Raw genomic sequence first — 27,276 nt, 5'->3', positions numbered from 1 at the left:
TTGTTATAAGAGTCTTTTTACAACGTAATGTAAAAGTTATGTTAATCGTATATGATCTTATGTAAATTACGTCCCTTGGATTTTTGTTCTACAAAATATACTTATGTATTTATATATTTTGTTAGTATTTTTTAAAATTACGTATAATTGTATTACGTATAATATTATTATATTTATGTTTTTATGTTTTTTCTCTCTCTCTCTCTCTCTCTGTAACAATATATTTGAATAAATTAACTACATGACCTTTTAATCTCTATATTTGACATTTATTTATTAATAAAGTAGCGCTGCGTTCCAATAGTCACTGCCAATATCTACTGAATATTTATAATAATCATAACCTATAGTATAAAGAGAAAAAGACGAAGCATGAGTGCGTAAATTGCATGATTTAGGAAATCTTGAGGTAATATGATTTTGAAATTTCGATAACTTTCATAAGATAGATATAATCTTTGAATTAATATATCAAAAACAACTCTCTTTTTACATAAAAGAATTAGTGTTCAATTGATTTAATTGCAGTCTAAAGCAACTTGATATATATAATAGTATGGTAAATCGTAACTCCGTTGAAAGTGCAGCAAAAAGTGCTTTTTCCCCCACTTGTGTGAAGGGAAAGATATACGTCTTCCCCATAGGTCGTGGAAAATGGCGGGTCGAGAGCTTGTCGACAGAGTCACCATTTTCAACCAGCGCACATAAAAGACGCGCTCGCGCATTTACGCGGTCGAACAGCCATTCCAGAGTGGCGCGATGACTAATCGATCGGTTGTGAGAAAGTTTCTAGTATCGAAGAATATTGGCCTATCTCTTCAGAAAAATCTTTAGATAGTACATACCGCAAGATATAATTAAATAACGTTAAAGTTGATTAATAATAGAACTGAGAATCAGGATTATTAGATAATAAGTCGAGTCTCATCGTGTCTTGTTAGTAATTTCAGTACTTTTTGTTTTCGCACGTTGAACGTAAAGAATTAAATACATATATTAATGAAATATTGTCTGCTATATGAAATCTTTCGCTTATATCTCACGTACGTCTAAAGTTAAAAAGACGCAAGTGCTGCTGTTGCATTTACTTTACGGCGTCCATGATACAAAACTACTATAAGACGAACAAGTGGGAGACAGAGAGAGGAGGAGGAGCAAAAGCAGCAAGAATGTTCTCCGTAATTAAGTCCCGCTGCTTCCTTGACTCGATACGGCGCGTTTTCGAAGCGAGAAGAAGACGCGAGTCGACAATAGCAAGAGAGAAAGAGAGAGAAAGAAGAAGGGAGGAAGGGAGGAAAAGGGATGGAGAAGAGAGATGAGAGAGAGAGAGAGAGAGAGAAAGAGAGAGAGCAAAGAGAGCAGAAGAAAGCCATAGCCGCTCAGAGAACGCGCTGGCAGAAGAAGAAATACGAAGGAAGAAGAAGCGAGCAAGCGAGCGAAAAGGAAGAGGGTGAAAAAAGGAGGTACGACGATCGGACAATAAATAATACAGAGGAAAAAAGGCGATCGCCTGCAACATTCTGCTCAAATGTTAAATAGGTATCAATTTAACAGCGACCAATGCGCGCGGTTGTGGGCGTAAAACATCGCCGCCTGATTGGCCGCGCAAGCAACGGTGGGCTGGATGTAAGGTCTGACGTTGCGAGTCGGCGCGTCACGCCGTTCTGGTAGGGATACACCATCTGTTCTCGTCGGTACTCTCACAACGTCCCGTCTCTCTCGACGCGGCCGAAGTGGTCCACGTATTCTCGCTGGCGCTCCGTTCGCCAAGTTAACAAAATCTCAGCAAACGGGCAACGAAGCGCTCTCCGTTTTCGATAATCGCGCGAGCACTTTATTTTCATGAGATGCGACATTTCTTTGTGAGTTTCGTCAGTGTTTTTCTAAGTACGAAATATTGGTCTAAAATTGTAAAAATCTCAAGAATTATAGATGATATGGTGTGATGAGAGTTTCTGTAAATCCGAAGTATTGATCTGGATCGGTGAAATATTTTCAGCGTCAAGTATTCCTTCATGGAACAGAAGAGGTATCCTTGTTTTCGTCCAAAATGACTGAAAGATCAGCCTCGAAAGAGGCTTGTTGTCTTTTGATTTATCTGCTGAAAAAAAACATGATACGAGAGAATAAATTTTATTAGTTTTCGAAAACGTGGTGTATTGATGTACAAGATTATAGTTTATATATCAGAAAAACAGACCAACATAGTGAAGAAAACAAGTGTTGAAGTGTGTTATATGTATCATCTTCATCTGAAAGAGACCGAAGAAAATAAGATAGAGTAAATTCGTGAGAAGAAATTTGGTGGCAAATGAACATCCAATAAAATCTTTGTACAAACGATACCAGTATACACGCATAGAAATAAAATGGCCGCCACTTAATGACAAGTTTAAGAAATTATCCGAAACAAATTGCAATAAGCTCAAATCGTTGCCGTATATTTCACAACTCGATATATATATATATACATGTATATATATATATGTTATAATCTAGTCCTTTATCAAGTTTATTTTTATTGATCATTTTTAATTAAATGTGTTAATGTTTTATTATTTACTATTTCACTCAGTGTTGGTTTGCAAATTACCACGAATGTATGATAATGTGATAAAGACAGTCATCATTTGAAGCACGTTATCATCGCGAAAGTCGATTCTGAGCAACGTGAGTTTTCGCGAGGTAAAGCAGGAAATCATGTCAGAGCACGGTGATAGTGATGTAGACGCGACGGAGGAGATCAACGTGGATGACTCCGATTCCCGGAGCTGCAGTCCCCGTAATTACACGAGCTACGATGCCCGCCACATGTCTCAAGAGACGTCTGAGTGCTCAACCTCGCCACTTCCAAGTCAAATCGGTGCAAGAACGCTACCGAACGACTCTTCGCGAAGTCACCCGTTTAGCATCAGCCGTTTACTTGGCGAAAATGACGTTCAAAATCTCAAAAGCCCATCCTCGGAGGAACCAGACAGCGACAAAGAGAGGAAGTGGTCGTGGGATGAAGGCAACAACAACAATAATAACAACAGTGATAATAATCATCAAACGTCTTCAGGCGTTCCGGAGGATGGCAGATCTTGGAATCACGACGTTGAAGAGAAGCTCTCGGAAAAGGACGACGATGACAGCGACATTCGCACTAACACGTCGTCTGTTCATTGTGTCTCGACATCGGATCTCCTTGCCCCTTTCAGACTCTTTCCCACTGGCACTGGACTTATCTACACCGGTGGTAGCGTCATAAGAGTGCCGGCGCATCGGCCACCGGGTGCGAACGGTACACCGACTGGTGCCTTGCCCGCACAGACGTTGATACCGCCTTGGAGTTTGCAGGCTCTTCAACATACCCAGCAACAGGCTGCGGCGGCCGGTTTACACAGAGCGAGTCTCCTGGCGAATCTCGCTTCGCATCCTTTGCAGGCGCATCCGCATCTCAAGGATAGATTGGCAGGTATGTCTGCATTATCATACAAATCAGTTGATCTTGTGTGAACAAACGATTTAAACTATAAATATATTTACAATAATATGGCCCTTTTCTGGTCAAAAAGAAATTATAGTGTTCAAAACGAGGCGTTCTGTAAAAATTTTGTTTTTAAAACAACGAAAAGAGATATTTAGACGATTTGAAACATTATATTTATTTATATTTTCACTATTTAATTATGTAATTCTATTAACTAAATAATAGAATTACATAATTAAATTTATAATATTTCCAGACTAATAGTTGGAAAAGCGTCCAGACTAGATTAAGCTAATGTCAAGCCGTAAAAACGTATCAAATTGACTTCAAGTAACCTAATATGGACTAAATAAAAAGTCAGAGACATAAAATAAAAAAAGATTTACAACTTAACTAAATTTATTGGAGAATAAACCATAGGTAAGAGCATAGTTTTTTGCAAAAATTTCTGTAAAACAATGAAATTCTATCATTTTTAATAGTCGCAAATGTCCTTTATTAAAAGTACTGTAACTTCTATACGTATATGTACATATGCAGCTATAACTATTTCATTAACTTTTTGGTCACAAAACAGATAGTTTGACACGAAAAATTACGTAATCCCAAACATTCAATAAAAAATTAATTACATATACATAATAGGTATATATGTGTACATTATATCAAGCGGCATCAATTAGTAACGTAATACCATTAGTGACATTTTCAAATACGATAAATTAACAGTTATTTAATTTTAATTTCTAATCGATAAAGGGATTTTTCATTAAATTCTCTCTCTCTCTCTCTCTCTCTTTCTCTCTCTCTCTCTCTCTCTCTCTCTCTCTCTCTCTCTCTCTCTCTCTCTCTCTCTCTCTCTCTCAGCTGAATAATGTAATAAAAGAAATTAAAAATATAATAGATTAATTAATTTATATAAAACTATTTCAATTTTTAACAATGTTGAATGAAAGCAAAAGAACATCTTCAGACATAAATATCTTTTTTTAGAAATTGGTGAGAAAGATACATATGGTTTATATAATTAATTATGGCTTATATAATTATGTATCGGAGAAAAAGAAAAGATATCGAACATTGCCTGAAACATATACTAATTGGCTTATCGTTTTTGTTATTGTGAAATGTTATACTTCATCTCTGCAGCTTCAAAGATAACGGATCATGCTTGATATAGAGGTCTTCATTAATTTACCTCGGCGGGAAGAAAAGAAGTTTCTTTACTTTTACCTGTGCCTTACTCTCCTACAGACACTACTTCTTTTGCCGAATCAAATTATATATTAAGACTTTTGTACAATTAAAGTATACACGCTTCTTTGCGCATTTATTCTAATGTAATACAGAAGAAATGAAGAATTCATGCAATTAGCGAGATTGTCAGATATTATAATTCCAGCGACAGGAATCAAAGCGACAATAGATCACGAATAGATACAATCAAGTGACGAAATATATAAAGCGATGAGAGGCATGTTCCCGGGGTTAGCAATCACCGTCAATTCCTCTAATTGGGATAGGTATATCTTTAGACGACGACAATCGGGCTCTAGGCGTGGGTCTTCTCCACTTTGGTGTCATTACTGCGCTTCGCGACTGCTAACCATATATAGAAGATTATCAATTATGTATTAACGGTGAAAATTATTCACTCGCGCCGTCGTCGCGATCAGCGCCCGAGTACGAAATCGTTGAAGGCACGAGTGACATTTTAATGGTGTGCGGACAAGTCGAAGTCGTCACATTATTCTCAGCTATCTTCTGTTCTATACCCCTTTTTGTTCTCATAGACTAAGCTTTTCAGCAATCTCTATTTTTATCAAGTAATCCATCGCGAGGATAGAATTTTGAATCCTGAATTTGATATTTCATCTGGAAAATGATGCAATAAATGATTAGTTACTTACGATAATAACAGATACGATAAAAGTATAAGAGTTATATGTTTTGTATAAATAAATATATTTTATAGAAATATATAGAATTTTATATAAAGAGTTATGTTTTTTATAAATTTATGATACAAGAAATTTTCTTCTTTTTCGTTACTTGTTTCTCTTATGTTTCATCACATATTCTTTATTCTAGAGATATCTAATTTATAAAGGCAATTTAACTTGCAACTTGCATATCTGTTAAATATAATTAATTTTAATTAGCTTCAAATTGGAAAAAATATGTTGTATTTGAGAAATTTTGCCGAACAATTATTATATTGTGGAACACGTGGAAAAAAGAATGTAAACGTTAAAATGCACGTACGTGCAAAATACATAATTAGCATCTATATTGGTGTATTCTTGAATGCTGACTTTTTCGTGCAGGTAATGAAGCCCGCTATTAGCGTGGCGTGAGTAAAATGTGCTTATGCGTACAAGTGCTACACGCATTTTTGTTGCCTGATTATTTCGTTCGCAATACTTTTAATGTTCGAAAAAGAGAAAGAGAGAAACAACACGCTATAGCTTAATATACCAAAGTATTCCTCAATTGATCGTTTTCATAATATTAATATTATTTTGTATAACAGTAATATTATTTCCAGCAATATTTACCAACAAGTGTTATATATTTTTTTCTAATTATATATACCTTAATCCTTAAAGAGCATATAAGATAAAATCTATTTCATGACTTTTATAGTTTTTAAGTTCCTATTTTCTAAGATTCTATTAATGGAAATATTAATTTCGTAATTTAATTAAAATATTTCCTCTTTTCTGTAATTAACTGCGTTTTTATCAACATACAACATATGACACATGCAACAAATTTTTTGCAGAATTAAAATTTAAAAGTCCAATTGTGATCATTTTTGTCACGATTGTTTGAACAAGGCAAGAATCCAAATTGTGTTTGCTGCCATTTATTTAGCATATTATGGCGCGACATTATAGTTGGATCAATCGCAACGCACACTTTCCAAAAGCTATTTAACTCGCGTAAAATATAAATAAAAGCAACGTTACGCTTGACAAGCGTACGTATACGATAGATACGCCGTGTTATTTGCTTTGTGCTTCGACTACGTCCCGGCACCTGTCATTTTGATACTGAAATGACACGCCGCATTCGATTAGAATCGGGAGCGCTTCGAGGCGGTCGGAAACGCCATGTTACATGAAGATATCGCGCTACATAAATCCGCGATAATTATAAATAGAAACGAAACGGTAAATGCTCAATTATTTTCTCCGACATCATTTTACGTATAATATCGGTAATATCGACATCTCATTTCTACTATAGTTTTTTAAAGCGATGTATGATGCGAAACTCGACATGATTTCAAAATATTTTCGATCAATTAAAGTTGCAGAAATAACGCTATAAAATTCTGACGTTATAGCTAACTACTACAAAAGCAGGCTGCAATTTATGTTCAGAGAACCAATTTCGCCGATTTGACATAACGATCTTTCTTTCTCTGATCGTAAGCCAAAACTCGTCGAGCCATTTTTAGTCACTAGCGTAGCTTGAAACTGCCTAAATGCAGAAATAAAATTATATTATTTTTATAATGCTTGAAATTTATATTTATGTTAATTTACTTATCAATATCGATAAATATTTGCGTGTAAAAATAATATATACGTGGGTATCAAAAAAAAAAGATCTTGGTATTGATGTTTATCGTAATGTATAATGATAGATATAATAATCTCTTTCATTAAGCATGCATAAGTAATAGCTTTCTGAAAGTAATGACAAAATATAAAGTGCAAAATATAAAATATATGCACAACCAAGGAAGTTGCATGAAGCTACGCCAATGCAACTGCAGACTACGTTTGTCGTTAAAAGTGGGTTTGAACGATTCTACGAATGAAGCCTACGAACCAAGTCCACATTTTGAACTACTCCTTGTTGTGAATTGGTATGAGAATGCGCTTCAAAACTTGCAGTAATTTAAACAATCGTCAAAAAGACTCGTAAACCTTCATCTAACGCGAATCTTAAGCAGTAACTTTCTAAACTTCTTATTATTACGTTATTTTTCGAAAATAATACATAGGAACAACGCAGAATTAGAATTAAAATTGTTTTATATTCTCTTCAGAAAACCCTTTAATTAGTATCCATATTCTCGACTTTCCGTTTCAATTGACTTCCAGTCAATAAAGTGTCGATTTAGTGAAAATAGAAGGAATTTCTCTGAAATAAGTCTATCTTTCGAAAATTCTCAATGTGTCATGTCACTTACTTGAAGATATAGAATAATAATTTTTAATAAATCATTTTTGGACATACGTTTATATGAACTTTTTTCATCTACTTGACCTGATTAACACATTGCATAAGTTTAGTCTTGATCTTTGCAGACACTCTATATAGTACATATATGTAAGAGTAAAAATTAAATTGTTTTAATAAAATCTTGATATTGTATATCTAGTATATTTTTTTCAATTTCGCTGTTTTTAAAGTTCAGAGATAGGAGAGAAAGAAAGAGAAAAAGAGACAACATATATATATGAAAATACCCACTGGACCTACTACAATGACACTCTCAAAATAAATACGAGTATCTATAATATGTAGGTTTCGGAATGGTTTCGAATTGAACTCTGTTCAATTGTAGCACTACGCAACGTAAGGCAACACACTGTTCATAACCAGGCCGGATAATCCTCGAGCGATGCGTCAATTATTCTGGGTTTCGAGAACGTTAGCTGGCAACAGTAATTTTCTACAATATACGCTCTTTACGCAGAAGCATTCAATACTAATTAGAGTTTCGCACTTTTACATCCGTATATTACTCCTCTGATTTGCGCCCTTCTGGGAAACAGTTACGGCACAATGGCACGACGGTACACGAAACACGGCAAACCGCGGTATTTTCGAGCACTTTCCTTACGTAACGTAAAACAAGAGTAGTAACTCAAAATATCGCGATCGGTGTGAACAAAAAAGTCAAGAAAGATTAAGTTTTGCTCTATCCGAATAGTGTTAAGAAAAATGTAGTTGGTTTGTGAGGACACACAAAGAAGGTACGGAAACAGCAGAACGACGCAATGTGTCGATGCGCTGTGAAGCGCCTCAGGCCAGAGATAAGCGGGTACCAGGAACAGAGAAAAAAGGCATCGCGTGACCAAAACCTAAGAACCAGAATCCACATAAGCGGCCGGTGCGGCACAGCACCCTCGCCGATCAAATTGTCCAAGTGTGCACGTTCGTCTGTGTGAACACCTATACTGTCTATGTATGTACAACGAATCATGTAAGTGTAGTATAAACCAGTAATTTCTAAATATATCAGCAGAATCACACACATTCGCACAAAGCAATATCGTCGTAGTCCGATTGCCGTCGTTAGTATATCATTAGCGTGTTTAACGACAGTTTAGTCGTTGCGATTTGTCGGATGGTCAAAGCGACTTCGGCATCGTGTTACCGTGCACTTTTGGTGATGATATGTATTTCACCAGCGGATTTCTGCGGTTGAAGTGTTTAACTTCGCTGACAATTCCCGACTCTAAACTTCAGTCTCCAAAATATCTAATACTTTTTATGTGAAACAAAAAAAAACAAAATCTTTCTATATTATCTGTTGACGAAAATTGCAAACAACAATCAATAAATAATAAAGTAAAAATGCTTAAAAGTAACAAACATATTAAATGTACTGTCTCATTAAATAAATTCTATAATAGCACTAATGATTCTTATCGTAATTAAAGTAACTTTTTTGCACGATAAAATTTCTACAATTTACGCACAAGTTTTAATAAAAACAAAACATATATTAAACTTATATTTTTGTATATTTTGTATATAATTTATATATCTAATCTTTTGTTTACTATAATCAAAAATACAACAATATATATTTAGTATCTATATTAATATTTATTATCATCATCAAATTCGGTGACTGCAGATAACAGTAGATACATTATTACGAATCACAGTAAAGATGCCTTCAACTACCGAATTGATGATTCGAGGTGCCGGAAAGATCAGGCTGGCGTATCGAAACGGGAATATCTTCAAGATCGAGCACATGGAACAGCCGCGGGGCGCAGCTCGCAGGAAAACGTTTCTTGGTATTCGGTGCAATTTGCTTTTGCGCAGAGCTCTGGTTACACTGTATTATTAGCACTAGACGCGCATTTCATTTTTCGGATCGTTTATAGCGGAAACACAGAGGCAATTGACCCGTACCGATACTTCACTTTGTGACAAGCAAGTGTTTGTAATATTTAGTAAATATATTGCAAATATGAGAGTTTAGGTTTTATTTATAAAAAAACAGCATTGCATAAGAGATCGAAAATTTAAAATAGAGAATAATGTGGCTCCTTGGTAAAATAAATTACAAAACTTAGCTTTGTTAAAAAAGTCTGATTGTTTTCTTCTTAATCGTTTTACAGAAAAATTCATTTAGAAAAACTCGCATATATATTCATCTTTTTTGGAGCAAGTATAACATATGTTCGTATTTCACACACTCAAATATTGTATCCACATCATTGTATCCAGGAGATTATATTAGTAACATACTGTGATAATGTTTAATTTTACATTACTCTAATATATAAAACCGAATAAAATATTCACTAACAGAGTAAAAACCAAGTGCACATATTTATGTGATAATAAGCTCACGTTTAAGAACATACTGAGAAAGTATATATAATTAACTGCTAAAATTTGACTTGACAATGTTTGCAAACTCCAAAGTAAAAATAATATACGTCATTATCTATTAGCGTGTCAGCAACACTATACACATGTGTAAACTGCATTTATTAAAATTGAATATATTTTTTTCCTTTTTTCATTTAATTTACTTATGTCATTCTAGTATCTTTTTACAACCGAAATTTATATCTTTGAATGAGACAGAACTTAATAGAATTACACAAATGTCTCAATGTTTTCCCTACTAACAATATAAAAAAGATTCATATTTAGAAGAAAATTATAAGAGGAAGAACATGCCGCAATGGTACGCATAACTAATATAGGCGGATTTCCGTAGAAACGATAATTATTCAGGTTGGCATTATGTAGTAATTAATCTGAAGGCAGATTGGAGTCGAGCAACGAGAGAGCGAGCCATGGTGGGCGATGACTGATCGAGTTAGCGTTGAGTTAGGGATTTAGCTGGGCAAGCTTGGCAGCCCCCGTAAGGGTCAGACGCGCTCGTCCATCATCGCCCCGTTGCTCTCGTCGGTCACGGCTGCCAGCCGCCGCCGCCGCCGTTGCCGTCGCGCGTCGTCGCTGCTGTGATAGACCATTGCCGAACAACGAGAAGAAGTCGTAGTATAATTAACGTGACTTCAGTTTAATTTTGCTGCAGATATTTCGCACGTAAACGCGAGCGAGCTGGTTACGTTAAAACATTTTGTTTTAATTGAGGTATCGATTGTCTTTATGATTCCATAAAACATGTGCTATAAGACAAGTTTTAAAAGCTTCATTGAAATATTCTACTGTTTTAAATTAATGTATTAACCATCGTTTATCAAAATATATGATATTACATGACATAATTTACTTTCTTCCTACATGTATTATTTAGTTTTGTTCTTGTTTACGTCTATACAAAAATTTTAAATTTATTCGTTTTAAAACTATTTCTTTTTGTTAGAGCTGTGCAATAATAACTCATTGGTATCGACATTAAACTGTGTCTAGCAGTAATGCACGATGGGACAGAATCGCAAAATGCGATATTTTTATGAAGGAAAGGGGTGAAGAGGGAGTCAATTGATTGGTCGGCCGCTCAAAACAAGCAGCTCGTATTCTCTCGCGTGCGAGATACACGAGAAATTGACCGAATCTGCCCCTATCTCACGCGTCGATCGAATATCCCTCGAGACCACCGGAAAAACATGAGGGCGGCGAATCTTTTGACCGACGCGCAGTCGTCAGTGCGTCGAAAAAACGTGGCAATGCGCAATGACGATATTTTATCGCGGGACAGAACCGAAGCGGTTTCCGGCATATCATTCGCGATTTTTTCAGATCCCCGGAGAAATCGGCGGGATTTATCGCGGTGGGTCTTCGGCGGCATGTCAGAGCAAATTTCAGTAAACCTTGATCTCGCTCTGTGCTCGTCACAATATATGGATGACCAGCAAACTTGCTGGACTGTCGCGTTATTTCTCTCTGTTATTTCCTCAAGTACCTTTCCCTCTATTGTGTAACTTTGTAACGCATGGATCATGTTACATGCTTTCGATTTAGTCACTCGAGTCGACACGAGTCAACTTCTAGTATTATTTATGCTTTTTCTTAGATTTTTATCAAAAGGGCAACAAGTTTTGAGACAAACGATATTTCCGCGGCCATCTTGGATTGACGATATCAGAAACAAGAAAAATATGCGAAAGATTCGTACATTTTTTATGTGAAAATAAAAGATTATTTCTGTATAAACACACGTGGAATTAATAGAACGCACTTGTAAAATAGATCCAAACTACATAATGGAAGCTAAGCTTGTCACAAATTTTGACTGTTGTCGCGAATCATGTTTTGATTTTTGTATTTCTTATACTAAATTACACTTCAAACCAAGTTTCCGATATATTTTAAGCACAGGTGTGCACACCTACGTTTTGTTGGAATCTTGATTTGTTGTTAAACATTTTTGTTTTCAGAAAGCGCACGAAACTTTTAGTATGTTTTCAGGTCATTTTTGGCCGCATTATGACAAACATGCCTGTTTGTGTAGCTTACACTTTTTGTTTGCACTTTATTTTGGTTTTCTTTTCTCACAAAAAGTGTGAACATATATATTGTATATACACATGTATATGTATCTTATTTTAAGTGCAAAAATTGATAAAGATCGACGTAACTACTGTCAAATCGGACTTGATATTCAGATATCGAAGAGTCTTAATAATTAAAAGCTAAAAATAACGACGATATTGGAAAAACGTTTTAGGACGTTGTAACAATATATAAACATGTTTTTTAGATGAAGATGAAGCGCTAGTTGAAGAGAAAAAATGGGCACGAGAACCACTGGCAGCATCTACAGACTAGAGATATTGAATTTTATCGCAAACACGTGCGAGCTTGTTTAATTTTATACGATTTTTTATCGACGCCTCGTAATATCGATAATGTAAGCCGTTGCTTCTCTTCCCGCTCTTCTCTCCTACTCTCTCCCACCGCCACGCAGGTCGAGGGTTTATATCAAGTTATGAAGTTTGAGAAATGATCGGTGCTTACGGCTTTCACATTTCCCTTTTCAGATCTACGCAAGAAGAGAACCCATGTTGCAAAGTGTTTTAATGTTACGTAGTCATCGGTTTATTTAAATCTTAAAATAGGAAGCAAATTTTGTTAAGTAGATGATACAATGCACATTATTTACATATAATGTCACATAAAAAGTTACTTGCATAACAATTATATATAATTACCTTTATTAAAGTTGGTGTTTAAAATATGTTTTGTTATACTTTTTTAATATTTATGCACTACTAACGTAAAATGTAGATTTTTGCGCACAAACGTTTTTCAATAATTGAGATCTAGAAAACTTTTTAAGAGAGTTTTCCGTGCAGACGGAGTTTGTTCATGTAATATGAAAGTGATTCTGATTGACTCCTACAATGGAGGTCAGCATAGGACTACGCAAAAAAAAATTGTGTATTCTCACGTTCTTTATTTTCACGAAGCTCTTTATTTTCACGAACAGGAACTCTTTCAATTCACTTACTCCTATCGTGCTGTTACCTTACTACCGATTGTTACACACAACTCGCACACTAATCGCACGTGTCAGAACGCAACCACGCCTTTGTATGCGCAATATCGTTTTGCGCAAGATTTTTATCAAAAAGTAGAGGAATACAGGGGAGGCGTGAGAATAGCGAGTTTATGGATCCCGACATTGTGAGAATAAAGGGAATGCGCTGTAGCACCTGATCTGTTACGAAATTTAGCAAAGCAGTCAGCAAGACAGCCAGCACAGGAACACGCAAGCAATCGAGCAAGCAAAAACGCATGGTATACCGCTAGTTTAAGACGGTGATATTAGACGGATGGTTAAAAAGAGTAATTCCATAAAAGGTAGAATTTATGCTTTCTACGAATCCGTTTAGTGCTGTTTGCCTGCTAGATCGGTTCAATTATACCTTCAGTAAATGTGTGTGTGCGTATAAAAGTTAACACAGTTGTATTATATGTAGGTGCTTTTTCTAAAACGTGTATAGATCCATAGTAAGTCTAAAGTAGGAACTTGGTAACTTTTATACCCAAACTCTTATTTTTCTAACATACACGGGGTTTCTTGTAAAGATTCAGTTATAGATAACGACGTTGCATCTAGAATTGCATGTCCAAAAGTGAGTCTCGGCGCTATTATTTCAGCGCGAGAAACGAAATACGACTTGTTTTATATCCTCATTTTGTTTACGGATCTTGCAAAGCTCACCAAAGTATAGCCATGTATTTATAGTCAGCATCGGTGACTTTGTCGTAGCTCGAAAATGTCTTTCCACAGAGCCATTTTTAGAGATTCGAAAATAAATGAAAATCGAACGAAGCGATACGTGAAGAATAAGAAAGAGCAATTCAAAGTTCAATCTTAAAATTTTGATCATTGCAATAGTTAAATTGTATGAGAAAGTGTTAAAACTATCACCGAGAGAGTATCTACTTTGACGAGATGTTACACAAACACTACGTGCGATAATGAGCTAGTGCTTGACTTCTGAAAAATGAACTAGTCAACGACAACAGCATAATATGATAATACTGTTGTTATCTACATTTCGGACACTTATCAATCGTTTCTCATATAGTTTAGAAGCTTTATTATGATTCGCTCGTAGTATGACATGTTAGATTCTTGTTATATTTATGAAGACACTCAAAGACTAAACAACGCAAATCGCGAATGCAGATTGTGAAGTACAATTGCCATGAACGGTAACTATGTTGGCAAAATCATAATGCCAACAATCACACAATAGAATAAAGCTTAATGCATTTTACAATCTCGATCAATATTTGTACACTACCCTCTACTTAGATTAGTAGTGTGACAAGTTTTACTCGAAATTTACGGGAATTACAGAATCTTATTCTTCAACGATGACAGTGACTGACAGTGGTTGTGGGGCGTCGTCGAGGACTCCGTCATGAATCCGCGTAGAGTAGGACATAATTTACTTTGAAGGCCACAAACCCTATTACCAAGCAGAACGTGCTCAAAGTAATGACTTTCTCTAGCCCGCGAACCGCTGTCGCAGCTGCACAGCAGCATATTGCGTCATCAAATGATTTTAACCTAACCTAACCCGACTTTTTCTCGGTCGCGGATGGAGTTGTCATCGTTGCTCGACAAAGGTTATGTTACAAGCTCAGTAGGTCACTGAAGACAAAATTGCGTCTGGTCAACATTTAAAAAAATGACAACCTTGATTTAAACAATAAAAAAAGTTACTTCTGCAATCATAAACTTGACTTCTGCGAATAGTAGAAATTATCAAAGTGACCAAATCTCATCCGCTTTCGGTATACATGATAACGTTTAATTCTTCGCATGCCTACAGACAATTACATGTAAATCCTAGTAGGGTCTATAAGATTTCACAAATTTAAATAAAATAAAAATGCCGATTATAATTATATAATTATTTATAAATAATACGTAATACTTTCTTCGGTTAAGTAAAAATGGTGAACGCTGGGTTTTTTCTGTTAATAATATGTCAATTAATTTTTTTTCTTTCTTTATCAATCGTATCTATATAAATTGTTGATGTTAATCGAGTTGTTTGATGATAATCATTCTAATAAGCAATATAACAAATAACCCAAGAAAACCTTTTGCACGTGTAGAGAAAAAAGTGAAAGGCTAAAATAAAACCGAAGCTCGCGCAAATTACAGCAGAGTTTTCTGTGACTAAAGTCGTTGGAACGAAGCTTCTCTTGCCATTTATAAGTTCCCTTTATTCGCCCAGTCTTTAACAAGAGTCGTGCGCAAGTGTGCGGTAGTAGAGTGGCAGGTACGAGAAAAAAACTTAACTGGTGAGAGTTGATGACCTTAACTCAGGATAGTCACTTAAGTCAAAAGGACTTAAGTCACAGGAACTCTTCTGTATGCGATTGGTCGTCACGAGGACCACAAAAGGCAATCTGTCGGTAAAATATAATATGGTACGAGGCAGTCGATTTTACTCCTTCATGATGTGCTCGGCCATATCGTAATTATACGCTATTCAACGCGCTGCATCGACCATTGCGTCAAGCAGTCGATGTGAGAAATCAATCTGGAATATATTCGCGGTTTCAAATCATTTATCAATTGCAGTCATTACATCGTACGCATCTTTGCAGATATATGTCTGTATGGTCATAATCATGGACTACTGCAAATTATGTAGAATATAGTGTACATTATGTGTATACTTCTCGTAAATTACGAGAGAGTAAGCGAACGAAAATTGATCGGATAACTAATAAATCTATAATTTGCGAATATTTTTATTCTATTTCTATATATTTTCTCTTCTATTCTCTCATACTCTTCTCCCTCCGATTTATTTATTTATTTTTTTATTGAAGAGTTGTTAAATCTTTAGTTGCAGTGTGCGCTCTCAGAAATATTGAGTGCAAATACGTTATAAAATTTATTATTTGGATTGCTCTCGCGATTATCACACGATGGCCTCTCTTTCTAAAACGGGAGAGGATAAAGGACAGCTATAAGAGGAGACGGGAAAAAGGGGATCCATAATGGGGATAATATTCACTCAATAGCCCTTTTACTCTTTAACGATGATTTCTCGGTTTCTAATAAATTATTCGGAAGAAGGGTTCGGCTGTAGCAGTCGACAATGGAATTCGATGGAATTTTTAGTCGACAAATAGTCGATACAATCATATTTCAATAGAGATTTGACAAATTCTTTAGTTGTTTCAAATTGTTTAGTTATGCTGTTACTTTTTTTACACCACTTGTAAATTTATTTCTTTATAAATATTGCTTAAATGCACGAGATTGACTTCATATAAAGCGTAATGACAACTAGTACCTATAGCATCTATATTATATTTAATAATAAATAAAAAACGCAAACCATTATTAAACTAATATCTAAATATCTTTCTTCATTTACCGTAAAATTACATCAAAATAAATAAATACATCCGCAACTGTTGATTTTTCAAATAAACTTACATTGATCGGCATTGATTTTAAATAGTTTTATAATAGTACAGTGTCTGTGCAATTGTCACTTAGCAAGAGGAATGAGAACAGGTAAAACAGCTGATTTGTTTCTTTGCTCAGTCGAGATTCTCGACAGGTACAAAATACAATGAAGGCGCATTAAAAATGAGCGAGACATATGATATTTTTACCGACAAAAGTTAGACCGGTATTTCGGACAAGTCGTAAAGATAACAATGTTTGAGCTTAGAAAAAGTTGGTCTAAATAAAGATGGTAGTGATAATAACAGCGCAAAACTAAATAATGACAACTACATGGATACTACTGTATAATTTATTAACAACTATTTAGAGATAAGACTTTTAACATTTTAAAATTTATCAAATAGATATACATGTGACTAAGAAAGTATTATCATATATCTTTAAAAAGAGATACCTATAGTCATATATATTATTATCTTGAGAAAAATGATATTAGTAGACATTTAGTACAGAAACAAAGAACACACTTATGTATATAATATAGAATATAAGTGCTCACACGTCACACTAATCAGTACTTTTCTTTTTTTCTGTTGTAGTAGCTGGAGCATTTCCACGGAGAATTGGTCATCCTTATCAAAATCGAACGCCGCCGAAAAGAAAAAAACCGAGAACAAGTTTTACAAGATTGCAAATTGCCGAGCTGGAAAAGCGTTTTCACAAACAGAAATATTTGGCGTCCGCCGAACGAGCGGCACTGGCGAAGTCGCTGAAGATGACGGATGCGCAAGTGAAAACCTGGTTTCAAAACAGACGGACAAAGTGGAGGTAAATTAGCAATATTTTATCACACAATGAAACAATCGCAAATTGTTATTGGCACTCATCACATAGCGACGTTTACAATGATTTGTTGCGACAACTCGTTGTTGACAACTGTGGCGAATACAAATTTCTTTCAGAGTAAAACAAGAAGGAAAAAAAGAAAAAAAAGAAAACGCACGATGTTAGGAAACTATTTTAGGAATGTTAATAGCGGGTTAGTCGCGGGTTGACGCATATATCTGTAAACGCATTGGCAGTCAAATGTATTGGAGTCTATTCAAGATAACAAAAGACAAAAACACGTCATTTAGATAAAAGAAGACCCGTTCGTGTGCGAGTTTGCCGATAGCATGGATGTCTCGACGACGAGATGAGCGACCTGGCGACATTCTCGAGGACTCTTTCTCTCGTATAGAACGTACCTTAGCCATAGTTTTCTTTCTTTTTCTTTCTTTCTCTTTCTTTCCTGTCTCTCTTCCTTTCTTTCCTTCAAAGTTCTCTTGCTTTTCTACATACTTATTATGATATTCTTCGATTATTGAAAATGATGAGTTTTTGTTAACATATTTACAAAAATAGAAGCAAAGATTTTTTACCACAAACGTTATTTACATTAATCATGAGATATTCAGATAGTTCTTCAATTACAAGTACACATATAATTGTATATAAAAGATAATAAATATAATCTACTTATGTGTGTGTGTGTGTGTGTGTAATAACGTAAAGCGGTAATTACATTTGTAAATACAATAGAAAAAATATTGATTTCACAATACTCGGAATAAAATGATTTTCCATAAAATAAAATATTTTAAATAGTCTACCTATAGATAAACAATGACTATTTATGTATCCTATCGTGATAACGTATAACTTAAAACAAAGTTAGGATTAAAATATGAATATTTCCAATTTTATTTGTGATAATGTTGACTAAGTTATCACAGATTTGGTTATAGATATTATTCAATTCTCTGATCTACTTTAAGTATCGAGGTATCTTAAAATTACACGTATAATGTGCAGATAGTTACATATCTAGTAACATTTGTCTCAGAATTAGTGGTAGTTTTAGATTATGGATTGCGTTAATATAACCAAGTTTTCTACTAATTATCTTTTTTTTAAATTATTCTATAACTTTATAACTAAAAAGTTATCACGTGTTAAACACGCTTCTCAATTTAATCTATATTTTTCAGCTCAGAGAAAAAGAAAGAAAAAGAGACACAAACATTTAGAAATTTATTTTTTCATATGTCATATGCATATGGCGGCAATGGTAAAGTTTTTCGTCATAGCACAAGAGAAGTAGACGTAAAATTCAATTTGGAATCCGACGACACGCTTTATCTGTCTCACAGTGCACTCGGAAATGTTATCACCATGACAGATACATTTGTCTAGAATGTTACAACGAATTTACTTCACGCCAGAGTGACAAGTACATCATTTTTAATTAAAGACGCACGCACGACAGGGTAATCATGCGCGATCAATAATGCGTCACCGCTCGCACACGAGAGACTTTTCTCCCCTAGTTGTTATTTCAGAGATAAAAAAATCAGAGAACATATATAATACTGTAAAATCTTGCTTTCTCCGGAGTTTAACTATAGGTAGTTATATAAGTAGGTTTTGATTCTAAATGTTCAAATTGTATGGAAATGTTCATTCGATTTTACCTACTTATGACAAACTGTAAGTTTTGACGGTTTTGGCAAACACAGTAGAAACTCGAGGACCGTGTATTTTTTCTCATCGGAATACGCGTCATAACATAACATAAGCCTAACGCGACGCAGTCCAGCGTGCAGCTGCGTTTAAAGTAACAAGATGACTGTAGGCAGAGATGAGATAACTCGGTTTCAATAATTCAGATACCTAACAGCTTAGCCCTGTCCCGTACATAATGTAGTCTCTTCCCTCCCATCGTTCACCCTCTCCCTCTCGCTCGCTCCCGCCCCTTCCTTTTCGACCCCAGTCGACCTCCACCTATCCGTACTGTGACTACCAATCCTCCGCGTGCCCCGTCACCTCTTTCAGCCACTACTCCTTCGCGGGAGGCGAGAAAGAGAGAGAAAGAAAGAGAGAAAGGAACAGAGAGAGACAGAGAGACAGAAACAGAGAGAAAGAGAGAGCCTTCTTGGCTTTTAAACTGTCAAATGTGCTCTCGAATCCGTTGGCTGAATCGTTTCGATCTCTCCGCCGGGCGCTAACCGACCCCACCGATTCGCCTCGTTAAACATTCATTGGTTACACTGTAGGACCAGGCCAGTAACTGTTTGAACACGATTCGCAGTCTCGACACGATATACTGCGTACGTAATGTAGTGTAAGAAAAATCATTCAGCATTACATTGTCTATTAATTCATAACGGAATCTTCTTAAAAATTAGCATAAAATATAAAAGCAATTGGAAATATATATAACAAGAATATAAAAGATAACAAACCCTGCAAACACAATCGAATTAAACAATTATAATTTATATATTATTGATATAATATTTGTGTAACACATATATAGACAAAAATGATAAAATTTGCAATGATTTAGTTAGTTAGAGATGAAAAACCACGAGCGCTATATCGCGGTTTGAGTACGCGCTAAAGTATAAAGATAAGAGTAATGTGTCCCAGGTTCACGAGAGAATATGGTTATGTCGGCCGCAGCAAATGGGGCGAGACTGCGTCGGGGCTGCAAAATGTAATCGGCACGGTGTTGTCAATTATTAATCCCTAACCGCGTTAATTACTTGCACAGGCGTAGGTGCACCTGTCACTGCCGCAATGGCGCAGCCGCAATAAATTTCGAAGATAGACGCTGATGAACGAGATTCAATTGCGCAAGCGACTAATAGATGCGATAACGTGTTAAATATTTCTGCTTTTTTAATTTGAACTTTCTAAATAAGTAATAATCTAACTCAATTAGTAATTGATCAACAAAACAAAACGAAACGATTTTACGTTCATTAGTATAACAATGCAAAGCCGTAAAACGATTTATTAATTTATTTAAAAAAATAAAAGATATATCTATATGTATTTTTATGTGTTTTAATATATGTCGAAGTACATAAAAATAAAGATATATATTTCTCAGTTTGATTTTTTATAATCAACATGTGTAAATTTTACTTTAATTGGTAAAACTCATCTTTTTCCGTTTAATGGTTATAGTTAAGGAGATTGAACCAACAAGAATAAATTGATAAACAAGAATAATTCATATACTGAAGTAGATTCAAGAATATCTTTGTGATTTTTGAGAGTCGACACGCTAATTTCGAAGACGAGTTATTGATTCTCGGCAACACGTTTCTAGGTATCAGATGAAGAAAATTATAGGAAATTGTCAAGCCATGTTGCTTTCTTGGCAAGAAAAAAGGTAGACGTAAAAGAACATTTATGAGATAATACCTGCGCGATAGTCCGGCAATTTGTAAAGAAGACGCTCGCCACTAATCTTTAAACAACCACGAGCATTGTGGGGTTACCAGATTTGTGAGAAATTATAATGATAATTAAACGGTTCTGTCTTTCGATAACAAACCAGTTCTGTCGTTTTTGATTTATCTTATCGAACTTGAAACAATTCGAGAAACTGTATCTCGTCATAAGATATATATCTCTTTGTAATTATTATAATAAGTAAATGCATTAAAAAATGTATTTTCAATAGACAGTGATGTATAAGATAAAATAAGTTATTATTCGTCATGCTAGATGATCGTGTGCGCGCAAGCTCTATCGACTTTATCAACGAGTCGGCCATTTTGCGGCGTCCTAATAGACTTAACGCTAGAAAACAGACGTCGCTCGAGCAACCCTCTGGCACAAAGTGGCTTCCCGCTCGGTGGTAGTGACGAATCAAATTAACTTTATTACATCCGTCTTCTGTTTTCCACCCAACAACCACCACTATTTTCGCCCTCCTATACTCTGCCTCGTTTCATCCCTGAGAACCTGTTTTACCAGAACTATCGCTGATCTTGCCGTGAACAATTAAAACTTTCGGATTATAATTACTGAAAAAAAAATTTGATAATACTTATCAAGCTTGGATAATAAAATTCTTCTGTTCATCAGTTTAATAACAAATTTCAGACTACACAATAGAATCGATGCGCTTGTCATAGATTTTGACAGCTGCCGAATCATGTCTTTATTTTCTTACATTAAATTATATATTACACTCCAAATGAAATTTGCGATATATTTTATGAGTGTGTTTTGTCAAACAAATCTCTTGATTTGTCGCTAAACACTTTTATTTCTACACAAAGTGAAATTTTTGCTGTTTCCATTTCAGACTATTTTGTGACATGGCAAACATGGATTTATTCGTATTGCTTATCTTTTTTTACTAAAGAATAAGCATACATATCTATCTTATTTAAAATGCAAAAAATGTAAGCAATGCAAAAGATTTCGTGCTTTATGCGCCTATTAGTTTCTTGTGACGATCGACGTCGCTACTGTCAAATCGGACTTGACGCTTAGATGTTGAGAAACTTTGATACCGTTAAATAGTATCGTTGCAAAAAAACTTTATATTCTTCATATTTACTATGAAAGTATCTTGATCTACGACGGTAGAGACTAATGAAAAATACACGAAAATTGCACTCTTAGAGATAATTCAGATTTATGCTCTTGATTTCTATTTTCTATATAAAATAAAAGATAGAAACGATTTGTATTCTCATTGGAAATGCATTTATTTACTGAAAATCGTAGCGCGAGAGAATCGACTGTGATAGTTTCACGGAAATGAGGTTATATATATATTTATAGAAAGTAATACTTTTAGAAAATGAAAATAAGTTATATAACTGAGTTTGCTAATCTTAATAAAAAATATGAAACAAGAATGGAATAAATATTCTTTTTGCGTATAGGGATTTAGAAACAATATCCAGAAAAATTTGTTTGCAGGAGACAAACAGCGGAAGAGAGAGAGGCCGAGCGGCAAGCTACAAATCGGCTGATGCTATCTCTCCAGGCTGAGGCTCTAGGTAAAGTAGCGTACCCAACAACAGTGTCCGGACATCCGGGAGGCGCGGCGGTATCCAGTTTGGACAGGCAGCCAGCATCGACGACTCTGACCCATTCGGTGGGTCAATGGGCTCCTTATGGTCCGCCTCAGCCCCTTGCAGATGCGATTTGTTGAAGTGTAACAACGTGTCGACAGACTTTCACCGTGACTTTATTTTGTCTTATTGTTGTGCATTTTTGCTACATCTTATCGTGATGTCTTTACTTGCATCAAAAAAATAAATTGGATATTAAACTTATTCGTTTGCTGGCGTCGAGACATATACATATATTTTGCTTTACAAAATAACAATAACGAACAAGAAAGGCTTTACTTATTGACCGATTAGGTACAGCAGAAAGTGTTTTGTTTTTTTAAGAATAGTTACGCGAACCGTAGGCTACATACTAAGCATTGCCTTCTGCCTTATGATAGTATAGCGATCACAAGACGTCCTAAAGATGGCAACTTCGAATTAAGGCCGAAAAGAATTACATAGTGCGACGCGGATAAGTGCGCATTATTACTCGAGTGTAAATTATATACAAGTTTTTAATCGAAAATTAAATTAATTCAAAAATTATTTTCAAATACTTGTTCGCATTTCGTACCTATATGTAAACTCGCTAACCTTCCTAATGAATAAACAAAGAACAGCACCGTAAAATCGATTGTACGTTACTTTATATAGCACTTCAGAGCTGTACCATATATTAAGCATGTTAATTCGACATTTTGTCAAACATCTAATTGTCATGACAGCGACTGACATTACGAAGCGATAATCGTCGTGAATTTATTATACATATATGAACAGTCAGGGCACATTTAAAAGCGTCCATTTAACCGCATGAAACAATCACCGCGTAATTAGCTTCAATGTGACATTATCGACACATACTTGTCTTGATCCAATCAAGGGGTGGTGGTAGTCTCAGGAATAAGAACTTCTCTAAACCGTTATTTCCAGATCGCGTTAAACAGACTGGCTGTTTAATAATGTCTTTTCAAGATAATGACATGTTTTATCTATTCTATAAAGAGAAACTGGATCACACTATACATCATGAGTGAATACGCAGGTCCGTATTTATCTTTATTGTTTGCGTGTAGCAGAAGACGCAACTAAATCTGAATTTTTTAAATTATAGATGTAGTACTATAAACATTCACAAGATATTGTTAAGACATCTCTTATTTTGTTCTTTTTAATAGAACTTTTTTCGTTACATATGTGAATACGGACTTTTAATTAATAGAATGGCTCATATAACATATCTGTGTACATACATATAAGCATTATAATTAGACATTGTATGATATACCTACTTGTATACATTCTCTTTGATTGTTAGAAAAATTCGTCCTGTGTATATTTCCGAGTTGCAACGCAGCAAATTAAGCAGCAATTAAGATGATATACATTATATCTTAGAGTAATTGAAACTTTTTGATATAGCCGAAGTGATAAAAGTAGATTAGGTCAATTTGAACAGAAAAATCATGCACAATTTTGCAACATTTGCAATAATTACTAAGATAATTAATATCAGCGCATGAGAAGCGTGATAAGTTTGACTTTGTAAGTGTGTTACTTAATCAATTACTTAATAAATATTGCGTTTTTTGCAAAATAATACATGACTTTTTTATTCAAATTGACTCAATCTACCTTCACACTTCGGTTGTATTAACAAGTTTTGGACACCTTCTGTGTATGTGTGTGTGTCGTGTATGCGTGTGTACAGAGTGCGGCAGAACATATGGCACTAAGAAAGGGATGATTTTTTTGTGCCAAAATAAGTAGAAAACATAGAGTAAAATTTTTTGTGCGAAGCTTAGTTTATGAAAAAATCGATTGTAAAACTTGAAATTTTGATATGATATAGTCGGACCTCTATATTGTTATTTCCGTATTATTATTTTCTTCCTATTGTGAATAAATTTTTCTCTAGAAAGTGACTTTCTTCTCTCATGCTGATATCCCATTACAATACATTCACCATACACATTGTGCATGCGCAGAATGAAAATAACCTTAGTTGTGATCGGTAAATTCTATACTATACTGAAATGCGCTCACTCCTATATTTCGAGATCGGCTAGAAGTGGGAAAAAGAATAGCTATATTAATCATTTCTTTTTTTTCTTGTGAATTTTGATTAGCCAAAGATTTTCTATGATCTGTTTTACAAACATCGAGCATTACAGACACCAATAAATTAGTACGTAAAAATTATGTTTTTAGTTTTTTTAACGCAAAGATAAAATTTTTTAAAACAAAATGTAAAGTTGTAACATATTCATTTCAGTTATATATAATATTATTATGTATATTATAATTTTATACGTGTATATTTTTATAGATTTTTTTATTTTTATTTTCATTTTATATTATTTTTTTGTCTCGCACGTACTGTTTATTCCTGTTATTTTTTTTATTAAGCTTTCCAGTATAGTATAGAGTTCAGTGACTATGGATATAGGAATATCAAGACGGAGCATAATGCTGCAAGACTCCGGCGGGAGTGAAGCTCAAAAAGAATTAAAAATCTAGTTTAACAAATATAATGAGAGAGAGAGAGAGAGAGAGAGAGAGAGAATAAAGATGACAGTGGCGATTCACGGAATACGTTTATTTCCGAAAACACTATTTTTCTATGCTACGCAGATTGGCGTATGGGCGCATACTTTATGTAGCCTATTAGCCATTAAAAACCAATTAAATTTTTTTGCGTAACTTTAAAACACAGCGATGTCTCGGTTACAATCGCGTAACTGCCGCGCGATCGGAAAAATTCTGCTGAACACACCAAAAAGTCAATGATCTTGTCACGTCGAACTACTACAGTTCCCGTTCGATCACTGAAATCGATGTACGAGTCTGACATGGGTGAGTGACCATGGCCAGTGTACTGTTGACGACTTTTTTTGAAAAATGACTTACAGACTTCGTAACAGAGCCATTACATTTAATAATTAACTCACTAGTCGAAACCGAATCAGTTGGTGGTTCGTAATTTAAAAATTCCACTTAAAATTATAAGCTTCTACTCGATTTGTCTCATCTTAAGCGCAGAATGACGTATAAGTAATGATGGCCCACTGTTATAAAACTAAACATAAAAAAACATAAGAAGTAAACAAATGGAATTGATCAATTACAAACAAATATTCTGGAAAATGTCTTATAAACATCACTGTTGATTAGTTATTCTGCTTGCTTTGCTGAAATCTTGTTGCTTATGTACGAATTTAATTTTTATGAAATTTTTCAACGTTATGTGTTAAATTCTTAAGTTTCAAGATGGCTACGCGTTAGAAGACAATGTTCTCTAGAATTTTTATCTGTGATTGATTAATTCCATTTACTTACTACTTAAGTTTTATTATGTGTTTTTTTCTTTGTGTTTTTTATCTTAAATCTACGCTAAATCTGAAGAACTAAGATAGATATAATTTTTTCCATCTTCTTCCAAATTTTACTTCTCGCATTTACAAAAGTATTTTGTGCTTTGTGATATTTCTATGTCCACGAGAAGAAGGTCAGAATCTAGAGATAATTTGATTTCGACAAAGTAACGATAGAAAAATTAGACTGTATTTATTTCTTGTTACGCTTAATTGATCTCTTTTAATAATCTTATATTATACAGCTTTAAATATATTTTGTTAGCAGTTATTGTTTTTTTACATTTTTTATTTATTTTTGCACAAAAAATTGACCCTTTCTTTCCTGATTATATCATCTATCCTGCTGCATCTTTTATATATATATATATATATATATATATATTGTATGTGTATATATATTTATATGTACACATACACAAGCTTTAAATATCTATTTAAGTTGCCTTCACTTTACCTCCTTGACAGGACGGAAAAGAATCATTCTTGACATAGATTTAAAGACCCTTGAGACCTGTTTGAGATCAGAACAATTAAAATTAATTGCTTAGTTATGAAGATATTAAACTGTTAAGAGTTATATAGGCTACCTTGTATAATATATAGCTACCACATACTAGACATGCACGCACATATATTATTATATTGTCGCCTAAATATATGTTATAAACGTAGTCGTTGTTATTATTATTATTATCATTATTATCACAATTACTACTATTATTATCATTATTATTACAATTACTACTATTATTGTAGTAAATAATTTGATGTTACATGGAGAAGTATATGTACCTTATATTTTGTCAAAAAGTTTCAAACGCTCTATATACACATATTATCACAAAAAAGTTTACACACACAAACATGTATATAAACATAAAACTTCTAGAAATTCAAATAATAATGCTAAAATAAGTAAATAGAAAAAATTATTTTTGTTTTAATAATCTATAATTAATACAATTAGTATTTGATTTTTTGAAATAATGATGTATTTTCGTAACACTGAACGTTTAATTTTTTTATGCATTTTATAGTAAATATGCTGATCAATATAAAATGTTTTATTTACTTTAAGAATAGTGTACGCACTCATATAAAAATTGATAAATTTAAGAAATATGAAACAAATCTTGGATAGACCGTTGCTGTAGAATTTATAATTAACACCGCTTAATGTCTACATTTTCTTTAAAATCTCCATTTTCGTTATTTCTCTGTTTAAATTATTATCTTATTACATAACTGCAATATTTTAATATTTTGCATTTGCGTGCAGATTAGTATATGAGTCAGTGTTTTCTCTCTCTCTCTTTCTTTCTCTCTCTCTCTCGTTTTTTTCTTAAACAACGTTTGGCAAATACACAAGTATTTTTTTCT

The 27,276-nt window shown here is 34.3% G+C and overlaps 1 protein-coding gene across 3 annotated transcripts; it reads left to right on the top strand.

Annotated features, from left to right (window-relative positions):
• Positions 1 to 1,724: 1,724 nt before the first annotated feature.
• Positions 1,725 to 24,368, top strand: LOC109858295 (homeobox protein DLX-5). 3 transcript variants are annotated; one of them, XM_020435407.1, is made up of 3 exons: positions 1,725 to 3,457; positions 17,213 to 17,438; positions 22,383 to 24,368. In XM_020435407.1, the coding sequence occupies exons 1-3, from the start codon at positions 2,701 to 2,703 to the stop codon at positions 22,615 to 22,617; spliced, it is 1,218 nt and encodes a 405-aa protein (XP_020290996.1). In that variant the 5' UTR covers positions 1,725 to 2,700; the 3' UTR covers positions 22,618 to 24,368. The 3 variants fall into 3 exon arrangements, with proteins under 3 accessions (XP_020290996.1, XP_020290988.1, XP_020291004.1); XM_020435399.1 differs by having other exon boundaries at positions 17,210 to 17,438; XM_020435415.1 differs by lacking the exon at positions 22,383 to 24,368 and adding an exon at positions 17,573 to 17,632 and having other exon boundaries at positions 17,210 to 17,438.
• The last annotated feature ends 2,908 nt before the right edge of the window (positions 24,369 to 27,276 follow it).

This window comes from Pseudomyrmex gracilis, unplaced genomic scaffold (genome assembly GCF_002006095.1).
Source record: "Pseudomyrmex gracilis isolate BER0280 unplaced genomic scaffold, ASM200609v1 scaffold_6, whole genome shotgun sequence".
NCBI classification, from domain to species: domain Eukaryota; kingdom Metazoa; phylum Arthropoda; class Insecta; order Hymenoptera; family Formicidae; genus Pseudomyrmex; species Pseudomyrmex gracilis.
Note: the sequence above shows the minus strand (reverse complement) of the source record. Positions and strands in the feature narration are given on the sequence as shown.

What these genes read in the sequence shown, in the direction of transcription:
- LOC109858295 (XM_020435399.1), top strand. Translation starts at nt 2,701, where the DNA reads ATGTCAGAGCACGGTGATAGTGATGTAGACGCGACGGAGGAGATCAAC. An exon ending in TCTCAAGGATAGATTGGCAG is followed by an intron (nt 3,458 to 17,209) that starts GTATGTCTGCAT and finishes TTTCTGTTGTAG; the next exon opens with TAGCTGGAGCATTTCCACGG. An exon ending in AACAGACGGACAAAGTGGAG is followed by an intron (nt 17,439 to 22,382) that starts GTAAATTAGCAA and finishes ATTTGTTTGCAG; the next exon opens with GAGACAAACAGCGGAAGAGA.